Here is a 26,417-nt window from a genome sequence, read left to right on the forward strand (position 1 = left end):
GCTCAATAGCTTCAGTTTCTTCTTCAATTTCGTTTTCGCTACCTGCCTCCACACTACAACCATCCGTTTCAATACATTCGTAATCTGTTGAATCGCTTAAGCCGCTGAAATCCGAGTCTGAATCCGAGCTAATGTCGCTATAGTTTGCTGTTCTATGCGTCATGTTTGTTTGTGTTGGCTTCACTATGTGACGTCACAGGAAAATGGACGGGTGTTTATAACGATGGTTAAAATCAGGCACTTTGAAGCTTTTTTTAGGGATATTGCGTGATGGGTAAAATTTTGAAAAAAACTTTGAAAAATATAATAAGCCACTGGGACTGATTTTTAATGGTTTTAACAATTCTGAAATTGTGATAATGTTCCCCTTTAAGTGTGACTATTATTTGTTATAATGAATCCAAACAGTACGGTTGACAATGAATATCTGCTTTTACTGCCATCTAGTGTCTACTTTTCAACCTGTGTGGTATAAAATGCGTAAAACATCATTATTTGTTGTTGAAATCATGTGCTTTTTGAGGTTAAGGCTCCAAGGAACATTTCAAACATTGATAACAACTTCACAAAACCACAAGTTGGTTCAATGTTATTGAAGAAAAAAAGACCTCAAAACAATGCAACTATTGCCCTAATTTTCTGAAAAAGCTGCCGCCAATTCAGGTATTTTAGGCCGCAACAATCTCTAAATAGGCCCAACATTTTTTGCAGGGACTGAAATAGGTAGATTTACAAATTAAAAACAGGGGTCTAAACAGGGTTCTGTTTATTCGCTATATAAAGCAACTCGTGAAATTGCGATTTTCTCACTTTCTGCTGGTCAGGGAGGTCTGAGCGCACAAACCTACGTACACGTGCACATCGAAGACCTCAACGACAACGCGCCGGTGTTCAACCCTGAGAACTACGCCAGCAGCATCAGCAGCCACGCTCAGCCCGGCGCCGAAATCCTCAACGTCGTCGCCACCGACGCCGACTCCGGAAGCTTTGGCCGCGTCACCTACGCCATCCTTCCTGGCGACCTGTCCGCCTTGTTCGCCATCAATCAGCAAACAGGTAATCGTACCCAAGTCGTAATTTGTTGTGACCGCCAGTGGAGACAAACGAGCGACTTAGCGCTCGTTAAGTCCAGCTGATATGATTATGGCAGTCAGTGCACAGCAGGAGGCAGCAAGACTTACATCACCGACATATGGCCGACACATTGATTTCTACTTATTAGCATATAGCATTAGCACAAAGTCAGAGAATTTTAATGTAAAATTTGAACATAACATTAACTAATCATATTATACGAAAATTTAGCAGGCAAATAACTGCTCTGTATTAAATAGAAAAATAGTGCTACTACTAATTGACATGATTATGAATGTGTAAAAATGTGTTACTTAAAATTTGAGATTTTTCCCTTTTTTTACCTCATAAAAATCCAAAGTGTAACTTAAATACATTTACAAAAATTTGTATGCGAAGGAATGAAAAGTTACGATAAACAATAGGTTTATTTTTGTCAATTTTTCTTAATTTTCTTCTTTTCTTTCTTAATGTTTTAAAATCAGAATTACTAGCGTTTTTTTAAAATAAAATATTGTCACGATAAAGTGAAAAAAAGTAATATTTTTTTACAATGATTTAAGTCACACTTTTTAAAATGAATGCAATCATAATTTTCTTGAATAAAGTCATTATTAGAGTTCAAAAATCAATAAAATGTATTTTCTTTAATATTTTAATACACTTTTTGGATTGTATTTTTTTATTTCATACTAACCTTTATATTTTTTGAATGGGAGACTTTATTAAAAAACATAATTAAAAATGATGTATGCATTTACTATTTGTTCTAAATAAATGCAAAAAAAGGAATTATATCACAGCATACCAAAGTAATACCCAACAATAAATATGTCCCCCTAGTGGCTGTATATAGCATAGCAACAATCTGATAGAACCCATTCGTTTATCGCTATTAATTGGTTCTGGGTAAGATGATTTCTGCAAAATTTAAATTATGAATTCAATATTTCCAAATCTGTTTACTATTTACTTTTTTAATTTAGAGCCCCGTAGACATAAAGTAACACTAACATGGCTACCTTTACATGTATTTAATCCAATAGAGTAATGTTGCCTGAGGCTGAGCCAATCAGTGGCCATGATACTGAACAACAAGCCCTGATTGGTTTGGTCTCATCGAGTGGCCAATACTACTGTAGTATTGATATTTGTACTTTTTTAAAAGCCTTAATTTGAGACAAAAATACGCAGAATGTGCTTTAAAAAAAAAATCTACAAAAGAGTGAAGATGCAAACTTCGAAGCATGTTGTGGCGTGGAGACGACTGGATATGAAATATTTAAAAGTTACCATTAGGGGTGTAACGGTACACAAAGATGTAGGTTCAGTACGTACCTCGGTTTAGAGGTCACGGTTCGGTTAATTTTCGGTACAGTAAGAAAACAACAAAATATAAATTTTTTGGTTATTTATTTCCCAAATTTGTAAACAATGGCTTTATCCTTTTAACATTGGGAACACTATAATAATTCTGCCCACGTTAATCAACATTAAACTGCCTCAAGTTGTTGCTCAGATTAAATACAATGACAAAACTTTTATTCTACATATAAAAAGTGCAACATTAAACAGTTTCAAGTCAACTCATCATACTTAATTTATTAAAGCATTTGGGAAGCCTGTAGTTGATTTTTATGATGTAAATGTTATATTTTTTATCAACATGTGATAGCAGGGACCCTGCCATTCAAAACTAGGCTGCTCCATTACTAATGATTAATGTAACTATAGCTGAAAAAACAATAGGAATAGGAGAGACTATTCATCCCTGAACACCATGGAGTTCATGTAGGCTTAATGATGCAGTAACATTATTATATCAACTATCGGAGACAGAAACTCTTCATTTAACATAATGTCCTTTTTTGCTGCTTCAACACAGCTCAATCAACACAGAAAAAGGTAAAGTGAAATAACAGACAGACAGGGCTGTGTTGTCCGTAACACACACACACACCGCAAAATGAGCTAACGTTACGCTAAAAGCTAATTAGCCTTCACCTCAAGGTACTCCGAACCGAACCGAAACCCCCGTACCGAAATGGTTCAATACAAATACACGTACCGTTACACCTCTAGTTACCATGCTTTAATTAGCTATGTTCACCTTATGTAGGGATGCTCTACCTGGCCTCCACGCTGACTCACCTGCGGGGCGCGGCCAGCGTGAAGATCGCCGTCACGGCCCAGGACGGCGCGGGCGTGACCTCAGCCCGACCGGCGGAAGTGACCGTTCACGTTCTGGCGAGCGCTCAGGCTCCAGCCGTGTTCCAGAGGTCTCGCTACACCTTCAGCGTGCCCGAGGACGCCGCCCCGGGCACCAGTGTGGGGACTGTGCGGGCCACCGGTCCAATGGGTAAGTTTGCTAACAAAAAAAATGCTGATTATAGACTTTATGATGAATAACGACACATCTTGAAAATTAAAAACACAGCCGAGAAGAAGCCTAGCCTAGTACTCTCTTCTTTTGAGTACTAACTTCTCATCGGGCTTGTGATGAAGCAGCGTTAAGCTGGGCCGCAGCAGACAAGTCATGTGAGGTCTTTTAATTAATTAACAGATTAAAGCTTCAATCAGAAAAACAACAGGGTGTGGTTACTAAGGCGGCATTAAGCTCGTCTGTACGCTTATAGAAGCTTGAAGGCGCTTTAGAGGGCCAACAAACACTCAGAAGGGATTAATTTGTCTGTAATTACTCGTTGCTACAGTACTTTTTTTGGATTAGGTCAAAACAAATCATGCACACATCTTTTGCTATTTTGTGTGAATGGACATACATCAGTTTAGGTTTCTGTCACTGGGCAGACTTGTTATACAGCACTGTGTTGTGTTGATACATGAACAGAGAGACCAATGTTTATGTGAATATGCATTATGTGCGTGTAAAAATGAACAGAACAATTTTTATGTAAATGGACAAACAGATGTTTCAGTCTTTGCTAATGGGCCGACATTATATTACATAATTATTATACGTGATAGGACAAACATTTATGGCAATGGGAAGACATGTTTACATTCAGTGTGTATAGGGCAGATTACGTCATGTAGGAATATGAATTGACAGATTTATATGAATGGACAGACCGATCTTAACAAACACATCTGTCCAGTAATGTGTGTGTATATGAATAGGCAGACTGACATTTACATAAATGGGCAGACATACAGTATGTTCGCATTACATGTGTATATGAATGGACAGACAGTTAGTCATATTAATGGACAAGGCATTTATATGAATGGGCTAACAGATCTTTATGTGACTAGACAGACACATGTTTACAGTATATTTGTGTGTATGTGTATGCACCAACATTTATGACAAAAGAAAATGTTTTTTATATTATGTGGGTATATGAAAGGACAGACAGATCTTTGTGTGATAAAGTAGACAGATTAAATCATATATTCATATGAATGGACCGACAGATCTTTGTGTGAGAAGACAGATTACTTTAGGTATGAAGCTGATTTAACCGGGATTTATATAATAGACGAACATATCTATATGTTAATAGACAGACATGTGTTTACATTATGTGTGTATATGAATGGACGTACACATCTGTTTGTGATAAAGTAGACCGATTATATCAATGTTAATTTAACTGGACAGACAGATATTTACATGATTAGACAAATGTTTACATTATGTATGTACTGTATATGAATGGATAAATTGAAATTTTTGTGGTTAGGCAGACATATGTTGACATTTATGTGTATATGAATGAACAGGCAGCTCTTTGTGTGATTAGACAGACAAATGTTTACGTTATGTGTGTGTATGAATGGGCAGACAGTTATTTGTATGAATGGGCATACATATCTTTATGTGAATAGACAGGCAAATATTTACATAATGTGTGTACTTTATGTGAATAGACAAACTGACATTTATGTGAATGGGCTGACGGATGTTGATATGCACGTGTACAGTATATGAATGGACAGAGATCTTTTGAGCGACTAGACAGAAGTATATGAATGGAAAAACTGCAATTTATGTGAATTTTCAGAGAGATGAAATGTATATGAATGGGCTGACAGATCTTTATGTTAATAGACAAGTAAATGTTTACATTATATGTGTATATGAATGGACCGACAGATCTTTATGTTAATAGACAAGTAAATGTTTATATTACGAGTGTATATGAATGGACCGACAGATATTTGTGTGAGAAGACAGATTATTTTGGGTATGAATATAATTGAACAGGCCTTTATAGAATGGACTAACCGATCTATATGTGAATAGACAGACAAATTACATTATGTATGTATATGAATGGACAGATAAATCTTTGTGTGAGAAGACAGATTACATAAATTAAGAATGTGAATGGATAGGTATTTACAGAATGGACTAACATATCTTTATGTTGATAGACAGACACGTTTAAATTGTGAGTATATGAATGGACAAACATTTATGAGAATAGAAAGACATGTTTACGGTACGTGTCTAAATGAAAGGACAGACAGATATTTAAGTGACAAGGTATACAGATGATATTATATATAAATAGACAGATATGTATATGAATGGACAGACAGATCTCCACGCGATTAGACAAATGTTTACCTTATGTGTGCACTGTATATGAACGGAAAAACTGCTATTTTTGTGAATGGGCCGACATACAGTATGTTGACATTTACGTGTATGTGAATGGACAGATACATCTTTATGTGAATAGATAGACAAATGTTTACATTATGTGTGTATATGAATAGGCAGAGAGTTATTTGAATGAATGACCAGACATATCTTTATGTGAGAAGATAAATGACACTATGTATAAATATGAATGGTCGGCATTAATATGAATCCACAGACAGATCCTTATGTGAAGAGACAGGCAAAGGTTCACATAATGTGTGTGTTGTATATGAATGGACAAACTGAGATGTGAATGGGTAGACAGATGTTGATATGTACGTCTATATGAATGGACAGGGAATGAACAAAATGACATTTATGTGAATTGGCACAGAGATGTTGACAATTATAAGTGTATATGAATGGAACAACATATCTTTAGGTGAGTAGACAAACAAATGTTAACAATGTGTCTTATGTTCTGTGTGAATATGAATGGAAGACAGATCTGTGTGTGAGAAGAGGGATTATGCATAAATATGTAATTAGACAAATAGATTTTCATGAGCATAGACAGACTATTTATATTTTTTGTGATGTGAATGGACAAACTGACTTTTATGTGAATGTACGTGTATAAAATGGACCGACAACTTTTTGACTGATGAGAGACAGATGTTTACAGTTTACAAGAAGGGACCGACAGATCCTTATGTGTGAAGATAGACGGATTACACAATGTATGAAATGGACAGGCAGATCTTTATGTGAATAGACAGACAAATATTTACATTATGGAGGGACATATCTTTGTGAGTGACTAAACAGATGTTTACATTATGTGCGTATGTATGAATAGACAAACCAATCGCTTTGTGGATCATTTCCCAGTTAATATGATCCTTGTTTTCCCCTCCCACTCTGCAGGATCGGTATCCTACAGAATCTCCTCTGGTAACCTCCAGGGTCTGTTCCGCGTCCACGCCAAGTCGGGTCTAATCATCAGCGTCAAACCCCTGGACCACGAGTCGCTGCCTGGCGTCCTGCTCTTCGTTCAGGCCTACACCGACTCCTCCGACGTCTACAGCACCACCCAAGTCAACATCTCCATCCAGGACGTCAACGATGTGGCCCCCGTTTTCCCAAAGCCCAAGGACGCCATCACGGTGTCCCAGAACACGCCCCCGGGGACGGTGCTGTTCATCGCTCACGCCCACGACTATGACAGCGCGGCCAACGGGAGGGTGTTTTACTACCTGAAAGCTCGGAGCTACAACAACGTGTTTGTGGTGGATCCCGACTCGGGAACTGTCACCCTAAACCAAAGTCTACAGGCGGACCCTCAGCTGAGCTACGACTTGGACATCGTGGCTGAGGACGAAGGAGATCCTCCTCTGAGCTCCACGCTGGCTCTAACCGTTAACGTTGACCGCACCACTTCTGGAGACGGCCTCGCCTTCGAGACTCTGGTCTACCAGATGGAAATCGGCGAGGGCTACCGTATGGATTCTAGGGTCATCCAGGTGAGGGCGCACCAGAGCAGAGGAACCTCCCAGTCGGCCATCAGTTACTCTTTGGTTGGAGACCAAGGATTCCCTCCTCCCCCCTTCAGGGTCCATCCCAAGACCGGTTGGTTGTATCTCTCGGACAATCTGGACTACGAGACGGAAACTACGTACCGGTTTGGAGTGCTAGCCGCCGCTAAAGAAGTGAACGCTACAGCCACGGTGATAGTTCTAGTTTTGGATATCAATGACAACGCTCCGGAATTCAGCAGAGACGTGTACTTCTTCACACTGCCAGAGGGAATGTCCCCACAAGGTCTGGCAGGACAAGTCACAGCCACGGATAAGGACTCTGGGAAAAACGCCAAGCTGTCCTACATGCTGCTATCGGACGGGAGGTTTTTCCGCATTGATTCCAAAACAGGTACAAGAGCCCTGACGTCCTTTTTTTCAGGTTTAAGGGTTCTCAACTTACTGTTCCTGTGCCCCGCCCACTAGGTGAGATCATCAACTGGGTGGCGTTGGATCGGGAGCAACACAGCCAGCACGCCCTCAAGGTGATGGTCACGGATCAGGGAAGTCCACGTCTCAACGCCACCACCACTGTCCAAGTCCTGGTCACGGACATCAATGACAACGCACCGCAGTTTACGCACCTTCCTGCTAGCAAGGAGCGCAATGTTCAGGTAGACCACAGGTTTAGAATAAAAACATGAATAATTTTATTTGTATTTTAATGTTAGCATTTAGCCATCCATTAGCATTTAAGATAGGTAGCGATTACGCTCTAGTTGCAAGTTAGCAATTGGTGCACCAGGCCGAGTCATACCAAAGACTATAAAAATGAGACCCATTACCTCCCTGCTAGGCACTCAGCATCAAGGGTTGGAATTAGGGGTTAAATCACCAAAAATGATTCCCGGGCGCGGCCACCGCTGCTGCTCACTGCTCCCCTCATCTCCCATGGGGTGAACAAGGGGATGGGTCAAATGCAGAGGACACATTTCACCACACCTAGTGTGTGTGTGACAGTCATTCGTACTTTAACTTTAACTTTAACCAGTTGAGAATACCTCAAAATGAAACATAGTTGGTTATAGTTTGTGGTTCAGGATAGACTCCGCCCACCATCAGGCAGTAGGATCATGTGATTTCCCTCAGCTAATCAGCAATGAAAAATTACAATAATAAAGGTTTAGGGCATAATAAGACTAAATTGAATTAAATCATTATAATATAATTAAGTATTCCACATTGCAGTGTATAAAACTCACAAAAATAGTAAACATTATTCAATACATTTGTCATTACACCGGGATATTTGGAAAATGCTGTGAAATTTTCAGCAAAAATTCGCTTTTAACTACAAATGTGAGCTACATTCGCTAACCATGTTACAAAAAAGATCAGTTAGAATAATACATAATGTTGGATATAGAGAACATACAAACCCTTTATTTATTGAGTCAAAAATATTAAAGTTCGGTGATTTGGTAAAATTGCAAACAGCTAAAATGATGTACAAAGCAAACTATAACCTGTTACCAAATAATGTACAACAATTCTTCTCAACTAAAGAGGAGAAATATAACCTTAGAGGAAAAAATAATTTAAAACATTTATATGCACGTACAACACTTAAAACTTTTAGCATATCAGTATGTGGAATTAAATTATGGAATGGATAAGTAAAGAAGTTAAAAATTGTACTGATATGATCCAGTTCAAGAGGTTGTTCAAAATAATAGTGCTTACAAAGTACAAAGAAGAAGAATTATGAGAAATATTTCCAACCTTATTGGAAATAAGATATTTTTCATCTCAGTATGTTAATAATGACTGAATTAATAATTAAATATTACAAAACTGTTGTGTATACTAATTCATAGATGTTATTTTATTATATAAAAAGGTCAGTAAATGATTCTATATATTTGTAAACACTCTGAAGTGGGAAAGGGGTAGGATTAAATAAGCTTTGCTTCTTCTTACTCCTTGTAAAATGAAATGATATGAAATTGTGTGATGTATTATGCTGTAAGTGTGTTCATGTTCGAAATAAACTAAAGAAAGAAAGAAAGTCGTACAGAAAATCGGACCGTCGCCAAACTAACAGCGATGACGATACAACTTGAAATGATTTGTAATGTCGCAGTTTTCTGTCCGGGCTGCTCAGTACAATTTTTTTTTTTAAAGATCGTAATGTACTCATGCATTTTTTGCCTGTCATCAAAATATGTATGCATGCATTTTTTCTGACTTGAAGTCCTAAATTTAAAGGAAGTTGGGAACCCAAATAAAAAAGTAAATCGTTCTCACAGTAAATGCTGTAGAATTTTCAGCAAAAATGCGCTTTTTAAAATCGTAAAAAAATTTCAAATTGTAGCCAAACTAACGACGACGACAAAAAATATGAAATTCTCTGTTACGTTGTGGTTCTCTGCTCAGGCTGCTCAAAGAAATGGGGGAAAGTCTATTTTTTTTAAAAAGATCGTAATGTACTTAATGCATTTTTCGCCTGTCATATGTGCATTTTTACTGACGCGAAGTCCTAAATTGAAAAGAGGTTCGGAACCCAAATAGAAAAGTTAGTCATTCTCACTGTAAATGCTGTAAAAACTTTAGCAAAAAAATTCCCTTTTTCAAATCGTGAAAAATGTCAAATTGTCGCCAAACTAACGTCGACGACAAAAAATGTGAAATTCTCTGCAACGTTGTGGTTCTCTGTTCAGGCTGCTCAATACAATAGGGGAAAGTAATTAAAAAAAAAAAAAAAAGATCGTAATGAACTCATGCATTTTTCGCCTGTCATCAAAAGAAGTATAAGTGCATTTTTACTGACTTTACGTCCTAAATTGAAAAGAGCTTCGGAACCCAAATAGAAAAGTCAGTCATTCTCACAGTAAATGCTGTAGAATTTTCTGCCAAAATTCGCTTTTTAAAATAAAAATAAAAAATGTAATCGTCAGCAAACTAACGACGACGACAAAAAATTTTGAAATTCTTTGCGACATTGTGGTTCTCTGTTCAGGCTGCTCAATGCAATGGGGGAAAGTCGAATAAAAAAAAAAAAAAGATCGTAATGTACTCATGCATTTTTCGCCTGTCATCAAAAGATGTATACGTGCATTTTTTCTGACTTGAAGTCCTAAATTTAAAGGAGGCTGGGAAACCAAATAGAAAAGTCAATTTTCTCACAGTAAATGCAGTACAATTTTCAGCAAAAATGCGCTTTTTAAAATCATATAAAATTAAAATTGTTGCCAAACTAACGACGACGACAAAAAACTTGAAATTCTTTGCGACGTTGTGGTTCTCTGTTCAGGCGGCTCAATGCAATGGGAGAAAGTACTTTAAAAAAAAAAAAGATCGTAATGTACTCATGCATTTTTTGTGCGTGTGCTTTTTACTGACTTTACCTCTTATATTGAAAAGAGGTTTAGAACCCAAATAATAATGTAAATCATTCTTACAAATAGCTAGCATTAAATGCTGTCGAAAATTCAGCAAAAACTAACTTTTAAAGTCGTACAAAAAAGTCGAATCATCGACAAACTAACAGCGGTGATGATACAACATAAAACTATTTGCAACTTCACGGTTCTCTGTCCAGACTGCTCAGGAAGGTTAATAGATCGTAATGTACTCGTGCATTATTTGCCTGTCAATAAACGATAAACACAGGCTTTTTACGGACTTTACGTCTTAAATTGAAAAGAAATTGTGAACCCAACAGTAAAGTTCAGTCATTCTCGCAAACAGCTTGCAGTAAATGAGTACACTTGTGAACGTAAATATTAACGTAAAATCTTTTGCTCAATTGTCTAAAATTATTTGTAATTAATGACTTAAAAGTTTCTATTCTTTACAGATATTAGCAGGTATACCGACAGGAACCCTGGTGACAAACATCTTCGCCAAAGACTCGGATGCGGGGGAAAATGGAACTGTCACTTTTACGCTGGTTACCCGTAAGTCATTTATTTACAGAATAAATACTACATAGAATTTATGGAGTATACAACATATATGTTTTGTATTTGTCCGTTTCTCAGTCGGCGTCCAAGGTCAACGTTTGAGACATTTCGAGATTGACGGTAAAAGCGGAGACATCAGGACGACGTCACTTTTCGAGAGAAACGTCGAAGCGGGTTACACCCTTAAAGTGACCGCGAGGGATGGCGGAACATCGCCACTAGAGGCCGCTGCTGTCATTCATGTGCAGGTGCGGTCAAACCTACAGTTATTATACTGCATTTTTCATTTTATTTATTTGAAAATATTATTAGATATTAAGTAAAACATGTTTTAAACCCTTTTGTGCCTTTAAAAAAATAAATTTAAGGCGGACATATATTTAGTGAAATTAGGGTTCATGGCTAATATATACGATAATTCTTTAAGCAGACCAGTTTGTCAGACGACTTCCCTTACATGTTCCCTATTTGATATTAATTGTAATTGAGTGCATTACTCTATAGAGTATTAATTTTTACAATATAACACACTATGTTGATTTTTCGCTACAATTGTACCAATAGTTTAGAGCTTAGAGTAGCAAGTAAGAACAAACTAGTCTAAAATGTTTGTTTTAGGTATTTATTTGATTAAAAATACACTGGATTTTGTACGCTTTAACGGAATAAAACATGCTACAGTTAATAACGCGTACAATAATATTTACATGTTTTGAACAGCTACATGCAGGGGTGTCAAACTCATTTTAGATCGGGGACCACATGGAGAAAAATCTACTCCCAAGTGGGCCAGACTGCTAAAATCATGGCATGATAACGTAAAAATAAAGACAACTTCAGATTGTTTTCTTTGTTTGAAAATAGAACAAGCACATTCTGAAAATGTACAAATCATTATGTTTTTTTTACACTTAACATGTTTCGGTTAATAGTATTCTTTCTTCATTTGTCGTTATTTATACTTTCTGAATAAATTATGTGATAATGTTCATCAGTCAACTCATTGGTGTTCATTTTCAATCTAGCATGATTAAAAAATAAAATAAAAATCAAATTACAGGATGTTTATTTATGTAGTTTGCTCATTTTCCTCGACTGGTGCACTAAAATTATGTGGTTTATTTTTTTTTTTACATATGTAGCATCATCTACAAAGATACAAATAATTGCTATTGCGACATCTAGTGGACACATTTAGAATTGCAGTTTCTTGAATTTAAAAATGTTGGCTCATTTTTATACTTAGCAAACTCATCCCGCGGGCCGGATAAAACCTGTTTGCGAGCCGGATCCGTCCCCGCGGGCCAGGTTTGACACCCCTGACTACATGTGTAGATGAGATTCAGGAATTCATCCGCCATTTATTTTTTTTCTATGAAAATGCCAGCACATTTTAAGATATGGTGAATTTAAGATGATGTAAATATGATATTACATCTATTGTGTGTCAAATCAATAAGAAGCTGATATAAAAAGCAAAACTACAAGATTTGTTTTGATAGAATCAAACCATGCAATGCACAGAAACCTTAGTGGCCACATGCGTGGACAGCACCTTTTAGCTCTTATTTTCAAAATTGTGTACACTACTGAATTGGGGTCTTATGGCCGCTTATGTGGACACTTATACTGCCATCTGGTGGTGTCAGAAGAGTAAAACATATAATGGAATTTGGAAAAAAAAAGTGTAAAAAAAAGAATTAACATGTCACTAAACATAAAGTACACGTTTGTGTACTTATGCACTAAGTACATCATATAAAAAGATTATTCTTAGTTTTTATTCTAATTAGGGTACAATAAGCCCAAATAGCAAAGAGAAATTAAAAAAACATGTAAACAAACAGCTCGGGCCTTAAGAGGTTAAGCAGCAGAGGAAAATATTGAACACTTTTAGTCGCACTTTGTTAAAATTGGTTAATTATGGTTAATATTTTTTATTTTTGTTAGGTTTCTCTTGTTTTAAAAGAGCATCTAGAACACATAATTTTAAAAATACTTTTCACCTTCTTAGCCAAGTATGTCGTTGTGGCTTGTGCAGCCCTTTGAGACACTTGTGATTAAGGGCTGTATAAATAAACTTTGATTGATTGATTGATTGATTGATTGACCTTTTTTATTTTTTATTAATGAATCTTTAACTGATAAATCTCTGGCAGGTCTATAGAGACGAGGACCAGTTTGGACATTACGAGTCGCCAGTCCTGAGACGTTTCTCCGTAAGAGAGGACGTGGCTCCGGCCGCCGTCATCGGCTCAGCCGGCATCTCCCATGAAGTGAAATACCGCTATTCCATCGCAGAGGGAGACGGGAGCGTCTTTTTTGGGATTGACGGCGAGTCAGGGGACGTCTACGTCAACCGGCCGCTGGACTATGAGTCAGCCGTGCAGTTCACGCTCACGGTTCTCGCTGAGGACCAGGGCGGGACGGGCAATGTGACGGTACAGGTGTTGGTGATGGTGGAGGACGTCAACGACCACGCCCCCTGCTTCCTGGATAAGCTGGCGACTTTTGCTTTGAGAGAAGACGCCGCTATTGGTTCACTGGCGTTCGCCTTTCACGCGACGGACGTCGACGGCACATACGCCAACAGCGCCCTGCGCTACTCCGTAACCTATGACCCGGGCCTCGGCAGGCCGGCTTCCGGTTTCCCCTTTCAAATGAACCCTCGCACCGGCAGTTTGACTGTAGTGGCGCCGCTGGACCGCGAGACGAGCCCCGCCTTCGCTTTCACCGTGACCGCCGCCGACCAGGACGGGAGGCAGGCGTTCGTGGCGGCTCAGGTCTTCCTGCTGGACGTCAACGACAGGCGACCCGCGTTCGTGTCAGCCGAGGCGGTCCAGGTGATGGAGGACGCGGCGGTGGGGAGTCTGGTGCATCGTTTTGTGGCCATGGACGGAGATGAAGGGGAGAACGGGGTCGTGTCCTACGTCATCCTGGCTGGAGACCGCCAGTCAATATTCTCTCTGGAAGAGGACACTGGTACGTATTATTCATTATTATATATATTATATAATAATTATATAATTATAATTAATTAATAATATAATTATAATTATAATTATAATTATATAATTATAATTAATTATATAATACAATTAATTATATAATTATATTATATAATTATTATAATTATATAGTTAAATTAAATATAATTATAATATATTATAATATAATATATTATATTATATAAGCAAGGACCCAGTACTCCATCACAAAGTTAGAGACATGCTGTAGGCCAGTGCAAGAGCCCTATCAATTTTGACAGGTATCAAATGGCAACGATTGAAGAAAAAAGTACAGTTCTGTTTCTGAATTCTACACAAAATATGAAAATAGATGACTGACATGTTCCTAATCAAGACAGAGATCGGACTTCATATAGAGACCTTAAGGGAAAAGCAAGAACCCTACTATTTTTGACAACTATCAGAGACAAAATAACAGATGATAAGAGAAAAGCAAAAACCCTATCAATTTTGACAGCTGTCGGACTTGGTACAGCAGAGATGTTAACAGAAAAATAAGAACCTTATCAATTTTGACATACACAAATTGGCAGCAATCTCAAAAACAAGAACCCTATCAATTTTGACATACCGAACTTAAAATAGAGATGTTAACAGAAAAACAAGAACCCTATCAATTTTGACAACTATCAGACTTGGTACAGCAGAGACATTCGGAGAAAAGCAAGAACCATATCAATTTTGGCAGATATTAGACGGAATGACAGAACCTTAAAAAGAAAAGCAAGAACCCTATCATTTTTGACAACTATCAGAGACAAAATAACAGATGTTAAGAGAAAAGCAAAGAACCCTATCAATTTTGACAGCTGTCGGACTTGGTACAGCAGAGACGTTGACAGAAAAATGAGAACCCTATCAATTTTGATAGACACGGACTGGCATAAATCTCAAGAGAAAAACAAGAGCCCTGTCAATTTTGACAGCTATCGGACTTGGTACAGCAGAGACACTGAGAGAAAAGCAAGAACCATATACATTTTGGCAGATATTAGACGGAATATTAGACGGAATGACAGAAACTTAAAAAGAAAAGCAAGAATACATTTTTGACAACTATCAGAGACAAATTAACAGTTTTTAAGAGAACAGCAAGAACCCTATCAATTTTGACAGCTATCGGACTTGGTACAGCAGAGACACTGAGAGAAAAATAAGAATCCTATCAATGTTTGACAGACAGAGAAGGGCATAAATCTCAAGAGAAAAACAAGAACCCTATCAATTTTGACAAATCGCAAACCTGAACTCGCAAGAATGTTATGAGAAAAGCAAGAACCCTATTAATCTTGACAGACACAAAATAGCAGGAATCTCAAAAACAAGAACCCTACCAATTTTGACTCATGTCAAATTTGGAATGGCTGGGACTTTAAAAGAAAAGCAAGAACTCTATCAATTTTGACAGCTATTAGACTTGGTACAGCAGACACATTCGGAGAAAAGCAAGAACCATATCAATTTTGACAGATATTAGACGGAATGACAGAAACTTAAAAAGACAAGCAAGGACCCTATCAATTTTGCCAACTATCAGAGACAAATTAACAGTTTTTAAGAGAACAGCAAGAACCCTTTCAATTTTGACAGCTATCGGACTTGGTACAGCAGAGACACTGAGAGAAAAATAAGAATCCTATCAATTTTTGACAGACACAGAAGGGCAGAAATCTCAAGAGAAAAACGAAAACCCTATCAATTTTGACAAATAGCAAACCTGAACTAGCAAGGATGTTACGAGAAAAGCAAGAACCCTATCAATTTTGACAGACACAACATAGCCGGAATCTCAAAAACAAGAACCCTTTCAATTTTGACAGATATCAAACTTGAAATAGCAGAGATGTTAAGAGAGAAACAAGAACCCTATCACTTTTGATAGCTATTAGACTTGGTACAGCAGAGACATTCAGAGAAAAGAAAGAACCATATCAATTTTGACAGATATTAGACGGAATGACAGAAACTTAAAAAGAAAAGCAAGAATACATTTTGACAACTATCAGAGACAAATTAACAGTTTTTTAGAGAACAGCAATAACCCTTTCAATTTTGACAGCTATCGGACTTGGTACAGCAGAGACACTGTACCAACAGACACAGAAGGGCAGAAATCTCAAGAGAAAAACAAGAACCCTATCAATTTTGACAAATAGCAAACCTGAATTAGCAAGGATGTTACGAGAAAAACAAGAACCCTATCAATTTTGACAGATAGCAAACCTGAACTAGCAAGGATGTTAAGAGAAAATCATTAATCCTTCAATGTTGCCAGACACAGAATGGCAGAAATTTCAACAGGAAAACAAGAACCCTATCAATTTTGACAGATATTAGAATGACCGTAACTTACAGAGAACAAAAAGAACACTATTAGTTTTGACAACTATCAGAGACAAAGTAACATAAATGTTAAGAGAACAGCAAGAACCCGATCAGTAAAGAACTTTATCAATTTTGACAGCTGTCAGACATGGTACAGCAGAGACATTCAAAGTAAAATAAGAACCCTATCAATTTTGACAAGATAAAACAAAATGCCAGAAATCTCAAGAAAAAAAGCAAGAACTCTATCAATTTCGACAGATATCAGAGACGGAATGGCAACGACTCACAGTTCTCTTCAGAGGCCTCTGCAATTCACAATACTGTCCATGAAAATGAGTCCCCCTTCAAGTCGTCGCTCTTGACATATTTTTCGAAGCAAGAACCCTATCCATTTTGACATACGTCATACACTGGATGGCCGAGGTTGCTTAAAGCAAACATGACCTCTGATGAATAATACCAAAGTCACCACTGCAGACTTACAAGGGCTGTTGGCATAGGACTATACTGCACAAGAGCCCTATTGGTTTTGAAAGGCAGCTGCCATCAAACGCTGTACATTTTTCCCAGTATTGAACGAATGACTTGAAATGTTCTGAAACGTTGGCCCTCGTCTAAACAAGAACACTATCGGTTTTGACAGAGGACACGGGACGAAGTTGTAAAATAAGACAACATCAGGAGATATCCACTTTTAGTCAATAAAATGTGACGTATGTGGAGGCAAGACAACTATTGATTTTTAAAGTTGTGTTCTCAGGCCTCTTGCTGCTCTCCGCACCTTTGGACTTTGAGACGGACCGTTCCCACCGACTGACGGTTGGCGCGGTGGACGGCGGCCGGCCTCCGCTCTCCTCCACTCAGACTCTGACGGTGGACGTGGTGGACGTCAACGACCGGGCGCCCGTCTTCAGTCGGGACGTCTACGCCGCCGCCGTGTCTGAGAACATGGAGCCTGGACAAGCGGTGGTCCGAGTGTCTGCTGATGACCACGATTCAGGTGACATTTCCATTCCGGGGGCCGATGCACGAGTGATTTCAACTAAACCCTGTGTGCTTTATCCAGATCCTCACCAAAATACCAAAATGTAGCATGTTCTTCTTTGATCTATAAATGTTACTCAACATTTTTTGGGGGGGAGTTTTAGCACTTCCTATAAGTTGTAAATTTGCACTTTTGGTATTAATTTAATCTTAAATAATCCAGTTTTACTACACGCTCAACGTTAAGTTTGACATACCTTTGTCATAATATAATAATTAGGGATGTCCAATAATATCGGCCGATAAATTCTTTAATTTTAAATTTTTAAAATGTAATATTTTAAATTTTTAAAATGTAATATCGGAAATTATCGGTATCGGTTTCAAAATTATCGGTTTCAAAAAGTAAAATGTATGACTTTTTAAAACGCCGCTGTGTACACGGACGTAGGGAGAAGTACAGAGCGCCAATAAACGTGCCGGCCCAATCACATAATATCTACGGCTTGTCACACACACAAGTGAATGCAAGCATACTTGGTCAACAGCCATACAGGTCACACTGAGGGTGGCCGTATAAACAACTTTAACACAGTTACAAATATGCGCCACACTGTGAACCCACACCAAACAAGAATGACAAACACATTTCAGGAGAACATCCGCACCGTAACACAACAGAACAAATACCCAGAACCCCTTGCAGCACTAACTCTTCCGGGACGCTACAATATACAACCCCCGCTACCCCAGCCCCCCCACCCCCACCTCAACCTCCTCATGCTCTCTCAGGGAGAGTATGTCCCAAATTCCAAGCTGCTGTTTTAAGGCATGTTAAAACACATCGTAACAGCATGACCTCTTTTTCGCGATTCAAACGGTTCGTACAGCCGAAAACAACGCAAGCATCGGGGGAATTTTTCTCCGAGAAAGGCTAAATGGCGCCGAGCTGGTTTGACTACCACGCATACTTAATGATCCGGACGTGACGTGATTTAAATCGAAGCAATTAGGAGTTTATTATGTTAACATTGGGAGGGTCATATTATCGTTGTTTTCCTCCTTGTAGGGTATGTCAATCAATCAATCAATCAATGTTTATTTATATAGCCCTAAATCACAAGTGTCTCAAAGGGCTGCACAAGCCATAACGACATCCTCGGTTCAGATCCCACATCAGGGCAAGGAAAAACTCAACCCAGTGGGATGACAATGAGAAACCTTGGAGAGGACCGCAGATGTGGGCGACCGGTGCAATGTGTGCATCCATGGGCCGTCACTGACACCTAGTGGCCAGTTTTTGTTACTACATACATTCCCACAATTACCTGTGCTTTAAAAAAAATGAAATAAATAAATGGCGCCATAGATTCGACTAATTGTCCTCTACGGGCAAATTGTAAGGAATCAGATTGGACCGTGACCATCCTCAATTGAAGATAAACTTGATTATTTCAGTGTATTAATTCTATATTTTCCTCACTATTTTCTTTGCTGATTGGCTGATTTAGTTCCAGGCCTGTTAAAGATCGCACTTTTGGTGGGTTTTTTTTCCAGTTGATTTGTTTTAAGGCTTTAATCACACCCAACCCTGTGCGTCCATGTCCAACTGAGCCCGAACATCCCTCCTAATCTCACACGTCTGACCTCCAATCACAGCCTTGTTTATTCTTACACGCCTTCTAAGTCCCATTTATTTCGTCTCCCGCTGCCGACAGTGTGTCCGTTTGAATGTTGCTGCCTAGACGGGATGGGGGGGCTCTGAACATTCTTTGGGTGAGAAGTGTCCAAGAACAGCAAGCATGTCGCTCCTCGGGGAGATCTCAAAGCTCTCGTGATGATTTCTATAATCCGAGCCATCTGTGCTAATAAGGCTCGCTGTTTTCCTCCCGGAGAGGCAGATCGAGCCCGATTGGATCCACCTTTGTGCTTCCCGAACTGTTATTACCGCAATCACACAGAGAGATGTTTTCCTCACCTTGTTTACACTTGCTTCATGATTGTGTCCCTCAGAGGAGAACGCCGTGGTGTGGTACAGTCTGTCGCCTGGACCGGGCTACGAGTTCTTCAGCATCAACCCGTCTAGTGGACTCATCAGCACCGCCTCCTTCCTGGACAGAGAGAAGCAGCAGCAGTTCACTCTCAGAGGTAGGACCACTCTCCCGCATCCCCCCCTCAGTTGTACTGCCCTGGAAGCATTCAGCGGGGATAAAGCGCTTTCAGATGTTCTATCAGAATATTAGTCCAGTCAGCAGCGTGGCGAGTAATTAGACCTGATAATGAAACGTAATAACAGGAAAGGACGAATCACCCGAAGGTGCGCCAGACCCAGGTTAGGTTTTCCATCGGAGAGACTGAGGTGTATACCTGCAAAATTAGCAAAAAAGCTCAATCAATCAATCAATGTTTATTTATATAGCCCTAAATCACAAGTGTCTCAAAGGGCTGCACAAGCCACCACCACATCCTCGGTTCAGAGCCCACAAAAGGGCAAGGAAAAACTCACAACCCAGTGGGATGTCAATGTGAATGACTATGAGAAACCTTGGAGAGGACCGCAGATGTGGGTGACCCCCCCCACCCCCCTTCTAGGGGAGACCGAATGCAATGGACGTCCAGTGGGTCTAGCATAATATTGTGAAAGTCCAGTCCATAGTGGATCTAACATAATAGTGAGAGTCCAGTCCATAGTGGGGCCAGCAGGAGACCATCCCGAGGGGAGACGGGTCAGCAGCATAGAGATGTCCCCAACCGATGCACAGGCGAGCGGTCCACCCCGGTCCCGACTCTGGACAGCCAGCACTTCATCCATGGCTACCGGACCTGTGCCCCCCCCCCCCCTCCACAAGAGAGAAGGGGGCAGAGGAGAAAAGAAAAGAAATGGCAGATCAACTGGTCTAAAAAAGGGGGTCTATTTAAAGGCTAGAGTATACAAATGAGTTTTAAGATGGGACTTAAATGCTTCTACTGAGGTAGCATCTCTAACTGTTACCGGGCATTCCATAGTACTGGAGCCTGAATAGAAAACACTCTATAGCCCGCAGACTTTTTTTGGGCTCTGGGAATCACTAATAAGCCGGAGTTCTTTGAACGCAGATTTCTTGCCGGGACATATGGTACAATACAATCGGAAAGACAGGATGGAGCTAGACTGTGTAGTATTTTATACGTAAGTAGCAAAACCTTAAAGTCACATCTTAAGTGCACAGTTGTTAGATATGAGATGAAAAAGTCAAGGCAAAGATGAAATATGTCTAAAAGTAAAGTAGGTTCAGCTTCTAAAAAGGAGGTTTTATACGTCTTGTGTTTCTCATTCGCGTCCTCAGTCCAAGCTCGTGACAGCGGCTCGCGGCCTTTGTCCAGCGTGGCCACGGTGCTGTGCTCCGTGCTGGACGACAACGACAACCCTCCGGACTTCGCGCAGTCCTCTTTCCAGATCGGCGTGCCGGAAAACCTGCCCCCCGGGGTCCTTCACACGGCTCAGGCCTACGACCCGGACCGAGGCGAGAATGGCACCGTGCACTACTCCATACAAGGTGAGACGACGGCAGGACGGGTTCTGTTCGGGGAGGATTCTTGTGCAGTGGAATTGACAGGGGACCATGGGAAAAGTAGTTTGACGTTAAGCGACGTAGAAACAAAGTATAATTGTGATAAAGAGGACGTGAGGTTAATCGGAGAAACTTGGTTACTTCCTAAACTTATACAGTATACAGGTAAAAGCCAGTAAATTAGAATATTTTGAAAAACTTGATTTATTTCAGTAATTGCATTCAAAAGGTGTAACTTGTACATTATATTTATTCATTGCACACAGACTGATGCATTCAAATGTTTATTTCATTTAATTTTGATGATTTGAAGTGGCAACAAATGAAAATCCAAAATTCCGTGTGTCACAAAATTAGAATATTACTTAAGGCTAATACAAAAAAGGGATTTTTAGAAATGTTGGCCAACTGAAAAGTATGAAAATGAAAAATATGAGCATGTACAATACTCAATACTTGGTTGGAGCTCCTTTTGCCTCAATTACTGCGTTAATGCGGCGTGGCATGGAGTCGATGAGTTTCTGGCACTGCTCAGGTGTTATGAGAGCCCAGGTTGCTCTGATAGTGGCCTTCAATTCTTCTGCGTTTTTGGGTCTGGCATTCTGCATCTTCCTTTTCACAATACCCCACAGATTTTCTATGGGGCTAAGGTCAGGGGAGTTGGCAGGCCAATTTAGAACAGAAATACCATGGTCCGTAAACCAGGCACGGGTAGATTTTGCGCTGTGTGCAGGCGCCAAGTCCTGTTGGAACTTGAAATCTCCATCTCCATAGAGCAGGTCAGCAGCAGGAAGCATGAAGTGCTCTAAAACTTGCTGGTAGACGGCTGCATTGACCCTGGATCTCAGGAAACAGAGTGGACCGACACCAGCAGATGACATGGCACCCCAAACCATCACTGATGGTGGAAACTTTACACTAGACTTCAGGCAACGTGGATCCTGTGCCTCTCCTGTCTTCCTCCAGACTCTGGGACCTCGATTTCCAAAGGAAATGCAAAATTTGAATGGTTGGGTGATGGTTTGGGGTGCCATGTCATCTGCTGGTGTCGGTCCACTCTGTTTCCTGAGATCCAGGGTCAACGCAGCAGTCTACCAGCAAGTTTTAGAGCACTTCATGCTTCCTGCTGCTGACCTGCTCTATGGAGATGGAGATTTCAAGTTCCAACAGGACTTGGCGCCTGCACACAGCGCAAAATCTACCCGTGCCTGGTTTACGGACCATGGTATTTCTGTTCTAAATTGGCCCGCCAACTCCCCTGACCTTAGCCCCATAGAAAATCTGTGGGGTATTGTGAAAAGGAAGATGCAGAATGCCAGACCCAAAAACGCAGAAGAGTTGAAGGCCACTATCAGAGCAACCTGGGCTCTCATAACACCTGAGCAGTGCCAGAAACTCATCGACTCCATGCCACGCCGCATTAACGCAGTAATTGAGGCAAAAGGAGCTCCAACCAAGTATTGAATATTGGACATGCTCATATTTTTCATTTTCATACTTTTCAGTTGGCCAACATTTCTAAAAATCCCTTTTTTGTATTAGCCTTAAGTAATATTCTAATTTTGTGACACACGGAATTTTGGATTTTCATTTGTTGCCACTTCAAATCATCAAAATTAAATGAAATAAATATTTGAATGCATCAGTCTGTGTGCAATGAATAAATATAATGTACAAGTTACACCTTTTGAATGCAATTACTGAAATAAATCAAGTTTTTCAAAATATTCTAATTTACTGGCTTTTACCTGTATAACAAGTAGATTTAACGTCAATGTTTGCAGTGCATAAGAACGTGTAAAGGAAAACACACCCAAGCTCTTTTTGACCACATGCTCCTCCTGAGAACCAGCGTCCTCTGCAGTGGACATTCCTGTTTTGCATAAAAAGACGAGACTTAAAGTGTGTGCGACTTAGACTTAAAGTGGGCACGACTTAAACTTGAGTTGGGCGAATAAAACTACGATCACAATAAAACAATCACTGAATCTGCTCTCAATGGGATGCCGACTGATGGGATGTTTATATCTTCCCTTTAGATGAAGAATTAATCATAATCCTCACAAATGGTTAGGAAAAAAATGTCTTGCGAACAGTCGTCTTTTTGTGTCTTTTTCACCATCTACATCTAAGTTCGATGTCAAAGTTGACCAACTTCTCGGTTTATGGCCACAACCTTCTACTATCCAGGTGAAAGGCATGATTTATCATCTCAAATTAATTTTCACCAACTCAGAGGCGATGCAGCAGCTCGCCGGCTCAAAATGTCAATATAGCAGCATAAACTAGTTAGCTCTCTGGGATCACGGCGACACTAAAAGTAGTTTGTCTGTGTTAGCGCTTATACTACCAATATCGCTAATTAGAGATGTCCGGTAATATCGGACTGCCGATATTATCGGCCGATAAATGCTTTAAAATTAACGGTATCGGTTTCAAAAAGTAAAATGTATGTCTTTTTAAACCCCCGCTGTGTACACGGACGTAGGGAGAAGTACAGAGCGTCAATAAACCTTAAAGGCACTGCCTTTGCGTGCCGGCCTAATCACATAATATCTACGGCTTTTCACACACACGTAAGTGAATGCAATCCATAGTTGGTCAACAGCCATACAGGTCACACTGAGGGTGGCCGTATAAACAACATACAAATATGCGCCACACTGTGAACCCACACCAAACAAGAATGACAAACACATTTCGGGAGAACATCCGCCCCGTAACACATCATAAACACAACAGAACAAATACCCAGAACCCCTTGCAGCACTAACTCTTCCGGGACGCTACAATATACACCCACCGCTACCCCTTACCCTACCCCCCCCCCCCCCCTCAACCCTGCCCACCTCAACCTCCTCATGCTCTCTCAGGGAGAGCATGTCCCAAATTCCAAGCTGCTGTTTTGAGGCATGTTAAAAAAAAGAATGCACTTTGTGACTTCAATAATAAGTATGGCAGTGCCATGTTGGCATTTTTTTACCCATAACTTGAATTGATTTATTTTGGAAAACCTTGTTACATTGTTTAATGCATCCAGCGAGGCATCACAACAAAATTAGGCATAATAATGTGTTAATTCCACGACTGTATATATCGATATATCAGTTGATATCAGAATCGGTAATTAAGAGTTGGACAATATCGGAATATCGGATATCGGCAAAAAAGCCATTATCGGACATCTCAATCGCTAATACTTTGTTAATATTGAGGTCACAAGATGTAAATGGAGTATTGTTGGTGGTTTTTGGATGTTTTATGGGCAGAATAGTGTTAGCTCCACTGTTAGCCACCTCATACTTGCCGTATTTTACGACTTAGAATGCAAAAAGAAAAAAGCGTGTGTTCTTGTCTTGCATAGATTGTGAATTTAAAAAAAAATTCCAAAAAAGTGCAGTTCCCCTTCGATCGCATGCAGAGCTAAATAAAGCTGCTGGATGCTGACCTCCTCCACATACTCCTTGTGGACTCATTAAATACTCCAGTGACCATCATGGTTAATTGATTTATGTATTTGTAGGCGAGGACTACAGAGGTGTCTTCACCATCGACAGTCACACGGGCGTGGTCAGGACCATGCAGGTCCTGGACCGTGAGAACAAGCAGAACTACACGCTAACCATACAGGCCCGCGACTGCGGCCCTACCCCTCTCAGTTCCACCGCGCAGCTCCAGCTGGTTCTTCTGGACCAGAACGACAACACCCCAACCTTCACCCGCAAGAGCTACCAGGCCTCTCTCAGCGAGGGTCTCCCGGCCGGAGTGGAGGTCCTGAGCGTCACCGCCCTGGACCCTGACGAGGGGTCCAACGGCGCCGTGGCGTACTCGCTGACAGAGGACAGCAGCCGAGGCGCCTTCTCCGTCGACGCGTACACGGGTGAGATCCGGACCACGCGGACGCTAGACCGTGAGAGCGAGGCCCGGTTCAGCCTGAGGGTGATGGCTACAGACGGCTGCGCTCAAGGACCGCTCAGCTCCTTTGCATCCGTCGCCATCCAAGTGGAGGACGTCAACGACAATGTGCCCGTCTGCGAACACAATCCCATCGACGCTTTCATCTCCACGAGGACGTTTCCGAACCAGGTCGTGGCCACCGTGACGGCGACCGACGCGGACCAGGGTCCGAACGGAACGGTCGTATTCTCCCTGTCGGACGAAGAGAATCTCTTCGTCGTTAACAGCGAGTCAGGAGAGATTTCACTCCGACGGCGAGTGAGGGCGGGTTTCTCCGTCAAGAAGCTTCAGGTGCACGTTTCAGACCGAGGACTTCCTGCTTTGACCTCCAGCTGCTTGGTGTTTGTCCGCCTAGAAGGAGAACCTCAGGGTCTGCAGTTCTCGCGCAAAGTGTACAACGCCACCATCCAGGAGAACAGCAGGACAGGTAAGTGGGACCGCTTGAGTTCTGCCAGGGATATTTTTTGGTTTTAGCGGAATACGCAAAAAATGCTGTAAGAATTGGGGCCTGGGCACGGAAAGATCTAAGTGCAAGGGTGTCCAAGGTGTGGGCCACAGCTAATTCTTTAATGGCACACGGAACATTCTAAAAATAAGATTCTAAAGGTGAAATGTTGACACTGATAAAGCTGCCATGCAGGCTGTTTTTTTCCCTTTCAAACTGTCATTGCTCAAAAAAAATTAAATCTAAATCAATTGTGTTATTATTGACTTATTCAAGGCTACAATTAAATTAAATATTCCACTTTGAAATTGTTTTTGGGGGTCAAATATTGCATATTGTGCATGTTTGCCATGTAAAAACAAATGTTTTCTCTGACAAAATGGGCATAAAACAAAGTTGATCTACAGATTCAAGCATTGAAAGTAAAGAAAAAAAGTTTTTTTTTAAACTTTTATCAGTAGGCCATTTTTGGATCCCCAATACCTTTTAGTGGAATTTTTTTTTTAACTCTCATTTCTCAAAAAAATAATACATCTAAATAAATGTTGTTATTATTGACCTATCAAAGGCTACAATTAAATCAAATATTCCACTTTTAAATATTTTTGGGGGGTCAAATATTGCATATTGTGTGTTTGCCATATAAAAAAAAAAATGTTGGTGACAAAATGGGCAGATGATCTAGAGATTTAAGCATTGAAAGTGAAGAAAAAAATACATATATATATATATATATATATATATATATATATATATATATATATAAGACTTTTATGAGAGGGCCATTTTTTTTATTTTTTTTAAACTGTCATTGCTCAAAAAATAATCCATCCATCCATCCATTTTCTACCGCTTATTCCCTTCGGAGTCGCGGGGGGCGCTGGAGCCTATCTCAGCTACAATCGAGCGGAAGGCGGGGTACACCCTGGACAAGTCGCCACCTCATCCCAGGGCC

At 40.1% G+C, this 26,417-nt stretch overlaps 1 protein-coding gene across 1 annotated transcript in view; it reads left to right on the plus strand.

The window, feature by feature from the left end:
- The window catches only part of dchs2 (dachsous cadherin-related 2), a 57,904-nt gene that overhangs the window by 9,912 nt on the left and 21,575 nt on the right, over positions 1 to 26,417 (plus strand). Inside the window, exons 3-13 of the mRNA XM_061984129.2 lie at positions 825 to 1,056; positions 3,194 to 3,433; positions 6,614 to 7,615; positions 7,690 to 7,877; positions 11,063 to 11,162; positions 11,247 to 11,416; positions 13,328 to 14,150; positions 17,286 to 17,525; positions 19,523 to 19,657; positions 20,836 to 21,045; positions 24,584 to 25,444. Of these exons, the coding sequence (XP_061840113.1) occupies positions 825 to 1,056; positions 3,194 to 3,433; positions 6,614 to 7,615; positions 7,690 to 7,877; positions 11,063 to 11,162; positions 11,247 to 11,416; positions 13,328 to 14,150; positions 17,286 to 17,525; positions 19,523 to 19,657; positions 20,836 to 21,045; positions 24,584 to 25,444 (4,201 nt within the window). The remainder of the gene's footprint in view (positions 1 to 824; positions 1,057 to 3,193; positions 3,434 to 6,613; positions 7,616 to 7,689; positions 7,878 to 11,062; positions 11,163 to 11,246; positions 11,417 to 13,327; positions 14,151 to 17,285; positions 17,526 to 19,522; positions 19,658 to 20,835; positions 21,046 to 24,583; positions 25,445 to 26,417) is intronic.

Source organism: Nerophis lumbriciformis, linkage group LG25, assembly GCF_033978685.3.
Source record: "Nerophis lumbriciformis linkage group LG25, RoL_Nlum_v2.1, whole genome shotgun sequence".
Classification (NCBI taxonomy): Eukaryota; Metazoa; Chordata; class Actinopteri; order Syngnathiformes; family Syngnathidae; genus Nerophis; species Nerophis lumbriciformis.